The sequence below is a fragment of the Fringilla coelebs genome (assembly GCF_963513975.1).
Source record: "Fringilla coelebs genome assembly, chromosome: 3".
NCBI lineage: Eukaryota > Metazoa > Chordata > Aves > Passeriformes > Fringillidae > Fringilla > Fringilla coelebs.
The window spans coordinates 90,434,422-90,446,551 of record NC_140030.1 but is presented as its reverse complement, the minus strand read 5'-3'; the positions used below and the strand labels follow the sequence as shown (position 1 = coordinate 90,446,551).

General features: G+C 43.6%; 1 protein-coding gene across 1 annotated transcript; it reads right to left on the bottom strand.

Moving 5' to 3' along the window:
- Positions 1–1,329: 1,329 nt before the first annotated feature.
- KCNG3 (potassium voltage-gated channel modifier subfamily G member 3) lies at positions 1,330–11,200 on the bottom strand (the record flags this gene model as incomplete). The annotated part of the gene is made up of 2 exons (XM_084202763.1): positions 1,330–1,975; positions 10,557–11,200. The coding sequence occupies 2 exons, from the start codon at positions 11,198–11,200 to the stop codon at positions 1,330–1,332; spliced, it is 1,290 nt and encodes a 429-aa protein (XP_084058889.1).
- Positions 11,201–12,130: the final 930 nt, after the last annotated feature.

Sequence of the window (12,130 nt, the reverse complement as noted above, 5' to 3'; positions counted from 1 at the left end):
TGCACATTTCTATATAGCAGCCTTTCAGAATTATACTGAACAATGCTATTAAGCAGTACTACACAAGAAATGTAGTGAACTATATTTCAGAACCTAACTTGATTCATTTTCATTTTCTAGTAACATTGGAGAATACACCATTTTGTCAAGTGCAACTCACACTTCTATATTTTACTTTCTTTGGTATGCTCTGGGCTTTTTACAGTTGTTTTTAAAACTTCCATTGAGGTATATCCTTCAGTAAGGATTGCAGAATTTAAGATGATGAAGAGTCCCATCTGACAGGGAGCAGGTACTCTTGTTTTCCAGCGCTTGCTCCAGGCCATTTCAAATGATGGAATCTTACAATTTGTCTTAAGAGAACTCTCACTATGATATCTGTGTTTAAGATATGTGGGGCAGGGAGGAGTTCAGGGAGCGAAAATCTGTGCTTATGAGAATGTAACTTCAGGTGGATGGAGTTGAGCTGAATGTATATCAAATTTGGAGAGCTCCCCCACTAACCTACCAGGAAATATATATGATATGTATCAATCCCTGATTTCTTATGCTGATCTTTGTAAAATACAATACTTGCTTCCACTTACAGTTTGGTTCCAGAGAAGAAATTAATTGTGACCTAAAGAAGTCTTGCTTACAACATTCAGAGGTTCACTTCTTGCACTTCTTTGTGAACTCTCAAATTCAGAGAAATGCCACTGACTTCACTGGGTTTACAGAAGATTTGTGTGCTTCCTCAAAGATCAGAATCAGGCCTCAAGGTTCTTTTTGTCCTACAGACCTATATTCTTCATCTTTCCTGAGTCACAGAACCAGCTCTACTTTGTTGCAAAGCGCAAAAGTAGCAGTGATTCTCCTTCAGCATATAATTTGATTATCTGAGTTAAAAGTGGACGTACTTCAGGCAAGAAGCTATCAATGCCTCTGTGAAGCATTTAGATTTTGGAATATTTGAAAAACTTCTGCTACACATTGCTTAGAACGGTTTAGGATATAATTACAGGAATGACAGATCTCAGTGTTACGCCCATTTTTTGTTCTGCTTTTTTTGTGGGAAGGCAAACTGAACACCAAACTGGTCTGGTTGAGGACTTCTGAATCCTCTTTGGTTAATTTTGTTCTCTCAAATTTGAAACGTCACTCCCTTTCCTTGCAAGGTGCTCAAGGCAGATGGACATCCTTCCTGTCTGAATGGTGACGGGCTTTCTCCGGGCTGGTGAGAATGTTGTTCCACAGGACCATCCAGTCAAGGAGGACACGCAAAGGGACCTTCCACCGTTCTCTTCTAAGACAAAGCTTAGCAAGTAAGTACAACAAATGCAAGTTGGGTCAATTTAAGAATTCAGCAGAGAGGCTTCTACTGTACCTAGCAGATCGGAACTTGAGCTCATGGTAGCATTGCACAAAGCTGTGATAAATGAAAGTGATTGGCAGGGCTAATAAAACGATGCCACTAACCACACAAATTCCTCCAAGAATCCTTCCTGGGACAGTGATGGGACACATGTCACCGTAACCAACTGTGGTCATCGAGATGATCACCCACCAACAAGCAGCAGGAATGCTGGCATAATCCTTATTCTTTGTTCCCAAGTCCAGCCCATTTTCAAGAAGCTGTGAAAGTGCACTGAAAATTGCCATAGCAACACAGATAAAGACAAGTAGCATCACCATCTCTCTGTAACAACGTTTCAGAGTCAGACCAAGTGTTTGAAGGCCAATGAAATGACGGGCCAGTTTAATCACCCAAAAGATTCTCATCATTCTTAAGACCCTCAAGGTGACTCCGGCCCTCTGAAGCTGTGAATTTTCCCCTGTGAAAACTGTCATTAGCACAGAGATGTAGTAAGGAGTAATTGCCAGCAAATCAATGATGTTGAGAGGTCTTCTGACAAACTCACACTTGTTTTTGGAGACGATGAACCTCACAATGCATTCTGCAGTGAACCAGCCTATGCAGATAGCTTCAATTATCCTGCCAAAAGAAACAAAGGACAGCATTTATGCTCCGTGCAAAGTCTTCAGGGGATGTTTGGTTTGTTCACAGATATTACCAGAGTGACACTTAGACTTTCACAAACAACAAACAGAAAGCCATGCCATCCTTATCCTGCAGTTGCACTGGATTTCAGCAATTACCCTGAGGATCTAGTGAAAGTTTAAACTGATAATTGCTAAGAACTCACTCACTGATCATTTTCTTTGAATTACGAATTGCTACTAGACATAGTATTGGGCAATTATGCCCACAAAAACTGGAATCCTACAGGAAATTATAGGATATCAATGCCAATGTGTAACCTGCCTGGGTTTGGATTTTTTTTTTTTGGTTGTTGTTGTTTTGGGGGATTTTTTTTTTTTAATTTTTCTAAGTCTGTGAGGCCTGATCCACTTGGGAATTCCAAGGGTTGTATTGTAGATCAGTGAACTGTCTGGTTATGAACAGTAATGTACAGAACCAGACTGCTAAACTAAAATGGAAGTGCAGATGGAACAGGCAGATATAAGTATTTGCATTGGATGATCCATGCATATTAGTTCTTTAGGAACCAACCTAAACCAGTCTATGTGATCTGCATCCCAAACAGGGGCTTACCTACATTCAGACTAAAATAGGTATTGCCATGATACAGATATTTTATTTTTCAGTATTGTATCCATAAACTACTAAGCTTGTGTTCTCCCATTTACCACTATGGTCTGCATTACTGAATTTTCTCTTTTGCTGTAAATGTAAGCCCACCTAAACTACATTGCAGCAAAAATGTCAAGGTAAACAGATGTTAAGGTAATAGGCAAGATCCTCTTCTTGCCAAATGGAGAAGAAATTCTGGGAGAGGATTTCAGTATGTTCTTAAATATTTTCAAGTCCCCCTGCATAGAATGAGACTTGAGAATATCTCAAACTGAAACCAGTGGAAGGTAGAAACAGAAGGTAAAAATGTCGCTCAAATATTATTTATTAACTGCTGTGCACATGGTCACAAATCTCCTTAAGACTTCAGACTGTGCTCACTTTTTTAATATCTGAGGGCATGGAAGCTAACCTTCCCCTCATTTCTCCATTTATCTTTTTAACCAACAGTTTAAGCAAAGAAAAAGCTCATCACTGATGCCTTCTCTTATCAACAGCTCTGAAACCAAACTGGTGTGAGATCAGAGATTCAAAAATACTGCCAGGAAAATACAACAGAGGTTTTAGCTACTGCAAGGACACTAACAAGATAGTGTCTGTCGAAACATTTCGATTTGCAAGTGAAAATCCAACTGTCATTTCAAACCTAAACTTTTTCTTCCCTAACACATCTGCATAATTTCTTACCAGTTCTGAAATATATTGTTATTAATAAGATAGTGGCCTGTTAGAAAGATTCTTCTCTAACTGATGTAATTATAGACTGTTTAAACTAACTTTTTCACAGATGTTTTACACACTAAAATTTTATTTATTTTTCATTAATTTTTAATTAATTCTTTTTAGTTTTAAGCTAAAATTGGAAGAAACAGTAACAGTCACATGGTGTAAAGCCATAAGGTACATTCTTATTTTAGCCACAGTAAATTTAAATGAACATAAATTAATTACTTATATATTTAGTCAGATAAAATTGGACCATATATTTATTTTTTTCTCACAAATAATAATGGAAGTTCTGAAAGCAAGTAGTCTTTCTTCATAAAGGGCTTTGAGAACACTAGCTCATGTTAGCACCTTTTGATGGAAAGACTTTTGAAATTCAAAATCAGTTTGCTCTTAAGAATTAGGTGTTCTCTTAAAAATTAAGCTTTTTGAAACTTCCTTTATGTTAGAAAAAAAAATCAAGGCAAAAAGCTTAATGGGTAAGTTCTCTTAAATCCTTTTTTAATTATGGTGAGGAAATCCCTAAGATTTCCCCAGTATAATCAAATAGCAAGATCATGGTAATGGACAAATTGATGATGTCTGAAAGTACTTATATGTTGTCTAGTTGAAATCTCATGTAACCATTAGCAGAGAATAGAAAGTTGCAGTCAGGAATAGTCAACAATTCCAACAGATTATTTCTTTGCATTTTATGAGATTTCTCTGGTAGTGTTGCCTGTCTCTTATGACATGAAACATCTAAATGAAAAAGAAATTTGTAATTATACAATTTAAAGCTTTATCACTTGTTATTTCCTCCTGATGCCCTGATACTGTCAGAAACGTGACTCTTCCATTTTGTCACCCCTTAGACAGGTTATCTCTGGGTTGAGATTTAAGGAAGGTAGGTCCTGATTGTTGTGATACAGTAGAAATTTTCTTCATGAATCAATATCAATTCAGTGGTCATGTAACTGTGGGGAATAGTTGTACAAGTAAAAGTCCATGAAATATGATCAATTCATTGCTTTACTCTGGCAGTCCCTGGGACAAGAAATACTGTAAATCAGATCTACTTCAGTAGGAAGGACTGAAGAAGTATTTTCTAGTAGAACAGATTTGAAGTGAGGTAAGGAACATCACTGGTGCAAAAATGACAAAGCAAGATCAAGGCAGTAGGGGATACATTAATGCCATTCCATTTTAGCTTGCACTTCCACTTCTCCATTTTGCATCCATCCTTCTTTCCCCTGGCTGGGGAGGAGATAATGTAAAGGGTGTCCTTTATTTTTTTCCTTCCTCTACTTACTTTTCAGCCATCAGTGAAACATTTTTCATTTTTCCTCTCTTGTCACTCCTTTTTTGCCTGTGTAGATGGATTTTGGCAGTACTGGTGAATCATACAAAAATGAGTGCTTTGGTGAGAAAAACTAGAAACCTCTGGCATGTTGGGAAATCTGGAGTGCTATATTCTACATTTCCACTTTCAGATCAAGTCTCCCTCTCTTTGCAGTGACTTATCTTTATAGTTAACCTTATCAGTGGATAAGGATAAATAACATCTAATAAGGAAAGCAATTTTAACAGTTAGTCCTTAAGAGAACTTAACAGAGTATGAAGTCAAAGCCAAATGAAAGGCATATACTCAGAAGGCCAAAGTACCTGTATTTTTCATAATGAGTTCCTAAAATATTTTCTGCATATTCACAGGATTTATTGCCTATGTTTGGAATAATGCTGTATTAAAATCTATAACTATATAATTAAATAGTGCCTTTATTTGGTAAAAATGTAGTACCTACTTTATAAACTACCATCCCAGTTTTTGGTTGGTTGGGTTTTTTCAGTTTTAAAATAGCTGATATCCAAAAAGGAGAGGGGGAATAAAAAACCAAGTCATGAAGTATTTCCTTGAAGATTCCCCACAAATTTTATGAATAATCACAGAAAATAATTTTTATTCAGTTACAGGCTATTCATGCTCAAATTTACTGTTCATTGTCCCAGACCAAAGCACATGAAAGAGTTTTTCTCACAAAATTTTAAGCTGCTTGGTACTTAGCAGTCTTTCAAGATTGCTCTAATGAATGTTTTGTCCATAAACAGAAAATCAAGCCTTTGTAAGCCTCATTCCTACTGTAATCCCATCACTTTTCAGTTTTCTGTTCCATATGATAACTTTCTCTCAGAATAAGCTACTTTATGTACAATGAGTTAAACCATTTCAGAAATCATCTTTTTCAATCACTAACAAGTTTAGTTTGTTTTTACTAAAAAAGAAAACTATGTTGTAACTATCTAAGAATTTCAACTTAGCAATATTCTTTGCCTCAGCTTACCAATTCAAATACTTTCAATATCCCCTGGTGAGTTGGTTGAAATCGAGCCAAAATATTCCTTAGTGGCATTATTATCTATTAAGCTTGTAAATAAAACATACACAGCAACAGGACACACGAGGAAAACAGATGATATGATTAAAGACAGTATATGACAGGTTTAAAGACTGTCAGCACTGATTTGTTAAATTGTTGCTAAAGCCTACTTCCATGTAAAGCACATTAAACCGGAAAAATGTCCAAGCAGTAGCTAGAATGATCAAATTCCTGCTCAGGAAGATTCCTAAGTGATTTCAGCAAATGTTCGGAGCTTTTTAATCCTTTTGAAATCAAGGGCTTCCTTCTCACTACAAACTGTGGAGTAAAGGCCACAGAACAGTTAGCTCCCCTGAACTGAAAACACTGCTGGCTTTTTTTTTTTCCCCATTCTGTCCCTGCTTTGGTAGAAATTATATGTTGTCATGCATTAAACTCTAGTGCTTTGTGTGGGAGGCTGTAATGACCTATCACTCCCCAGGGAAGGGGCAAATCCCTTTCACAGCTTGAAGAGGAGACCTGGATACAAACATCTTGAGCCCAGAGATCCTCAGCATCTTTATCCTCTATGTTGAACATGACTGGCACCTAGCCCTGGTCAGTTGAAGGCTTGGCTGTGCCCAGGCAGTGATATATATCTGTTCTTTGTTTCACCTCTAGTTTTCAAAGAACTGGTAAATTCAATAGAAGAATCCATGCCTGTGTTTTTAACCTTTAAACTTTAGGTTCCATTCTTTACCTTCAGCCCACTGTTTTAACCTAACCTAAAACCAGCAAAAATGTGATATTCAAGTTAGATCTTGTCCAGGAAAGGAGTTCTGTTTTTTGAAGAAGTGTTAAACATGGACATTCAGATGTTCTGAAATTCCACTACTATAAAGAAATAATATTTTTTGTATGTCTAAAATTCAGATACAGTTTTTTAGGCTGATATTTTGCAAAGATTAAAAAAAGCCCACAGGCTCTTGATGAGAGATGCTGTTTGGAGAAACTACCATGTTTATTTGCTTTTGCTTAAGAACACAGAAATCATGTAGGCTTGATAAGTCAGTGATTATTTCAGTACAAACCAAATCATGATTATCAAGTGGAAAGGGGACAACCATCTCTTCTTAGTGCTAACAAGCTGCTTGTATTCAGCACTAGAAAAATAGTTTTAAGGCAGGTAGATAGAACTGTGCTGGCAGTAAGTCAAGCAGCTTCAAATGATTTCCTATTACAGGCTTGAGAAGCTCTCCCTAAAAGATTACGCTCCCAATCAGTGTATGGACAGGTCCCTGAGCAGAGACTCACAGTATGCATCTGTTGGCACAGTTCAGAGGACGGCAAAGATGGCTTGAAATTGCCAGAAGCAACAGAAGGCTTTCCTGCTGTCTGCTCCTAAACTCTGCAAATCTAATGCAAATCTTTAGCTCTGATAAGTGGAACTTGCCAAGACAGGGAATGGAGCAAAAATCTTAGAATGAAATAAATTTAATAACTCATCCCTCATCCTGAGAACAGGCCTGGAAAAGGCAATTCCTCTGCAATCAGGGAATTGTATTTCAGCGTCTGTAATATCTGTGAAATTCTGAGGTCAGATTTCCCATCCCTCTCTCCTTGAATAAAGCTTACTCCTGGAGTTCTCTGTTGTCTTCTAAAGCATGTTATCCCAAAGGATCAGAAATAGCCATGGGCTGTTCATCCTTTGACAGTGTGGTCACCATGAAAAGGCATAACATCGTAGTGGTTTGTGAAAAAAAGTTTGGTGGATTTAACTCCTCTTCTGCTGAAAGGGTGTTCATACATGGAAAACAAATACATCTGGTGTCAGCTGGCAGCCCAGTAGCCCTCACTGCAAACCTCATTTTTTGTAGATGCCAGAATTAGTGACCCCTCACTTGCTGAGATGATGTCCAGGTAAGCTGAAAGCACACTGCTGGTCAGCTGCTTTTGGTACAGCTGTCCAGTTCAGTTCTGGGAATGGTTACCATGGGAGTCAGCCACAGAAAATGTCCATGTGGCACCTTTCTGACATAATGCACTGAGGGGCAAGGGCAGGGGGGCTTATTGTGAGAGACTGAAAAGATCAGAGTTGCTGAGTTTCCTGAGGTGTTCTCACCTCACCTCCGTGGCTTGTGCTGAGCTGAATAACCGACTACATTTAAGTCTACAGACTAAGGATTTCTAAATTAGCCCATTCAATTTTCACTGCTAAAACTTTTCAAAATATGTTTTTAGAATAACGTACAATTTTCGTACTAGTAATTACAGTGCCAGGTGAGCCAAAACTCACTTGTGTATGGCAGTAAGGTAACAATTTCTCTTGGGAAAAATATTTAAATTTTTGTATTACTATGTTAGAATTTCTTTATTTTGATGAGGAACACTGCTTAATAAACAAATGACAGAATTTGGTTTCAAACTTCTAAATGTGTCAGAAACAAGTGGATAGATTTTTAAAAACCTTCTCACCTAAGAGGGATTGCATTGCCAGAGTATGCAGTCCCAGAAACTTCCATAGGATTTCCGTGGTCAGGCTTTCAAATAAACCACTTAGCTACTTAAGTTTTGCAAACCAAACTATTTTTAAATGAAATAACTACAAAGTAATCGTAAACATATAAGGGCAAATAAAGTCAGATGACAGCTGGGCTTGTTAGGTCAAATCCTATGGCACATGTCAGTAGTGGTAACTAAACTGGACTGCTCCCTTTAAAGCAGCTGTAGCTAACACACTCTTTTCCAGCTATAACAGACTTCTTGGCAATGAAGCACCATGTGCAAAAGAGAGGAGTGGCTCCACCTTGGTGGTCACCTGTGGACAGAGAGGCACACATTTGTGTCTGTTTTCCAGGTGTTTGCCATCAGATTGGGACAGGCTCCTGTGCAGTCAGTGCATGGGTTAGATGACCCAGTCTGTAGTGATGTGACAGACTTTTGTGACATGGGTAGAAACTTTTCAGCTGGTAGAAACTTTTCTATTTTTTTGTTGCAATAACATGGAGTACTACAGCTGGTACAGAAGAAACTCAGCCCATCATTGGTAGTCGTCCTTCTGGTCTTAAAAGGAGCCTTCACTGCCCTGAGAACTGCTTGGCTATACTGCACCTTACAAGTACTCAGGACGTTATCCTTCTAAGACCTGGTATACAAGAGGCAATTGTTCAGAAGAGTAAATTAGGATCTTGAAGACAAAAGCACTATGAAAGAAAAATTACACATCCTATGCCATGTTCCTCTGCAAGTTGAACTCTTTCTTGCAAGAGAAAACTTGTGGTTGCTTCCCACATCGTGAAGACATGGACAAAGACATGACCGATGTGGTTAATGCTGTTGTAGTGTTGCATCTATTTTCCCATGCCTCTTGGGAGTTTCTCAGCAATTTGCTGCTGTACAGAGGTCACCCACGGCAGCTCCTCTTTGAAATAACCTTGCTAAGCTTTTTAACTGGAAGAACCTTTAGGACCCCCTTTTTACATATCTGAATCAAAGCAGGAATCAACAGCTTCTCACACTTCATCTGCTTTCTTTTTGTTCATACAATTAATTCTTTGGCTCAACTACAATGAGAAATACAGGTGCAGTTTTCCATTAAGCTAATGGAAACCATGAAAATACTTTCCAAGGAATTAATCTGGCTACTAAGATATAATATATCACATTCCAATTAACTCTATGGTAAAAGATGATGATTTCAGAATGACAAGGCTGCAATTTCACAGTAGTGCCCTTTTAGAAGAGCAGAAGCTGAAAACTTTTTGTTGAATATCCTGTCTGTTTTTAAAAAAGGGAGAAACTAGCAAATACCAGAAATGTTTACTTCTTTCTTTATATGTCAGTCTTATTTATGGGAGAAATTCTACCAGACTGGTCTCAATTTTGTTCTCTAGGGAACACGGAAGAGGAAGGAGAGAGAGAGGGAACAGAAGAGTGCAAGAGTTGCATCAAGGTAACTCTAATCTGAGGTCACAAGAAGATAGAAAAAGGTTTGTTCTTACTAGTAAGGCTCAGGATTGAGCCTTATACCCCGTGCCCTGTTTTCTGCACACTGTTTTGCAGTGTTTATTATGCTTAAAGGAAATGTAAACATCTGTTACATTTATACACTGAGGTGCATTTGCAAGAGCTTGAGGTACAGTTTGATCATCTCCTGTGTTCCCCACTTAGAGAATCTGAGATGTAAAGGGAGGAGCGGGGGTAAGGCTGTTCCCACATCCAGGATTTTCAGGACCACAATCCTAACAGGCACTGCATCTGCTCTAGCAGGCAGACCTGTATGAACACATGCAGAGTACTTACAGGATTTATCTTTTCTCAAAGGAAAAGACAAGGGAATTAAGGGAATTGCATTCTTTTGGGGGATTATTTTCCTTTTTTTTTTTTTCCCCACAATCGTAAGGCATAAATTGATTTCCGGAGTGTCTGAAGTTCTACGTGTGGTCCCGCGTCTCCTTTAAGGGGGCAATAAGAGCTCCAAGATCCTTCACGGAGGGAGGCACCCTCCCTGCGAATAGGAGCCGTATCCCGATGGCCCCGCTCCGCTGCCAGCCTGCCCAGAGCCGAGCTTGCCGCCGGCCCCAGCCCGCCTGCAGCGCGGCCGCTCCGGGCGTCCCCCGCCCGTCCCCTGCGCCCGGGGCCGCGGGTGCGCGGCAGAGCCCGGGGAGCCGGAGCTGCGGAGCAGCGCCACTCCCCCGACACCCCGACATCCCTCCCCGGGCCCCGGCTCAGCGCCGGGGTTTCAGACGATCTCCGCCGGTGGAGGCTACAGCCACGGACCGTCAAGACAAGGGGCAGGAAGGACACACTGGACGGGACACACGGGGACCGGACAGCGGGAAAATAAAGGATCCTCCTACCCTGAGGGCTCCCTCACTGACTCTGCTGTGTACCTGCTCTGCTCCTCCACGCTGCGATTCTCCGGCGCCCGCCACTCGGGCAGGGTGCTGGCGCACAGCACCACCATGGACACAATGACGAAGAGGATGGAGACGGTGGCCAGGACCTGGGCGGCCACGGAAGACGTGGGCTCCTCAAAAGTCCTCCTCATCCTCTCGAGCCACTTCCTGCCCTCGGGTCCCGGTGGCCGCCGGCCCTTGCCCTCGGGGCCGCCATTCGGCTCCTCGGCCGCGTAGTAGGTGCACGTCTCGGACATGCGGTCGTCGAGGCGGCGCTGGCAGCAGTAGTCGAGGTGGGAGCCCTCCAGCCCCCAGTAGATCATCTCGTTGTAGAAGGAGAGCTCGCACATGTGCGGCACGAAGCGCAGGTGGCCGTGCCGGACGTACAGCATGATGAAGCCGAAGGCCTCCGAGTGCCTGTCGAAAAAGTACTCGTTCCGCTCCCGGTCGTAGTCGTCGCACACCTCCAGAACGTCCTGCTCCGAGAGACAGCCGTGCAGGCGGCTCACCCGGCGCAGCGGAAAATCCTTCAGCACCTCCCGGGAGAAGGAGTACCGGGTGCCCCCGACGTTCAACACCACCGAGGGACCGCGGCCAAAGTTCATGGCTTGGGCGGGACGGAGGAGGGGAGCGGCGGGCAGGGCAGGGCGGCGAGGCGGGGGGCAGCGCGGGCGGCAGCGGCTGCCCCGGCTCCGGCTCTGCGCGCACCGCTGGCGGCTCCCGCTCGGCGACGGGGCGGGCAGCGGGCGGGGAGGGAGGCAGGGGGGGAGGGACAGCGGGAAAGACGCGGCCGCGGGCGCCCCAGCGGCCGCGCAGGAGCGGAGCGGGGCGATGCCGCTCGCAGGTGCGGGCGCGGCTCAGCGCCGGCGGGCGGACGCCTCCGCGGGGCCCCGCCGGGGCGGGAGCGGGGGCGCGGACGCGGGCATAGCGGGGCCGCGGAGCTCCGTGCCCGGCGCCGCTCCGCCGCGCTCCGCCGGTGCCGGCTGGCGGGCGAGCGAGCGAGGGGCGGTGCGGCGACGGCGGGGTGGGGACACGCCTCCTCCCCGCCCGCGCACACGGAGCGGAGCGGGACTCCCGCTGCCCCCCGCCCTCCGGGCACCCCTCCCGGCACTGGGGTTGGGCAGTGCGGGGGCCCGCCAGCCCCGCTGTCCGCCCCGCCAAGCGGCGCTGGCTCGAAGTCGTCCACTAAACGCAAGTAACACTTCGTGGGCGTTTTCCCCCCCTCAAGAAAAGCTCGAAGTGAAGTGTGTGAGCACGATGCAGCTCGCTCCTTGCTCGCGGCAGCCGACGGCCAGCTCCTGTCTTTCCCAGCTCGCTTGTTTGCCCGCCGGGGCGCCGGGCGGTCCCGATGCCCGGCAAGGCCAGAGCGGCGGCGGGCAGCGCTGGCCGCAGCGCCGGGCTTCCCTGCAACACTCATGGTTCTTGGCACAGCCCATCCGCCCCGGCCCTCCGCCGTGCACATCTGGAGAGCCAGACTCTTCTCTTTTTCCGCCTCAGATAGTGCACGGACACCAGGAAGAGCCAGGTGCGATAGG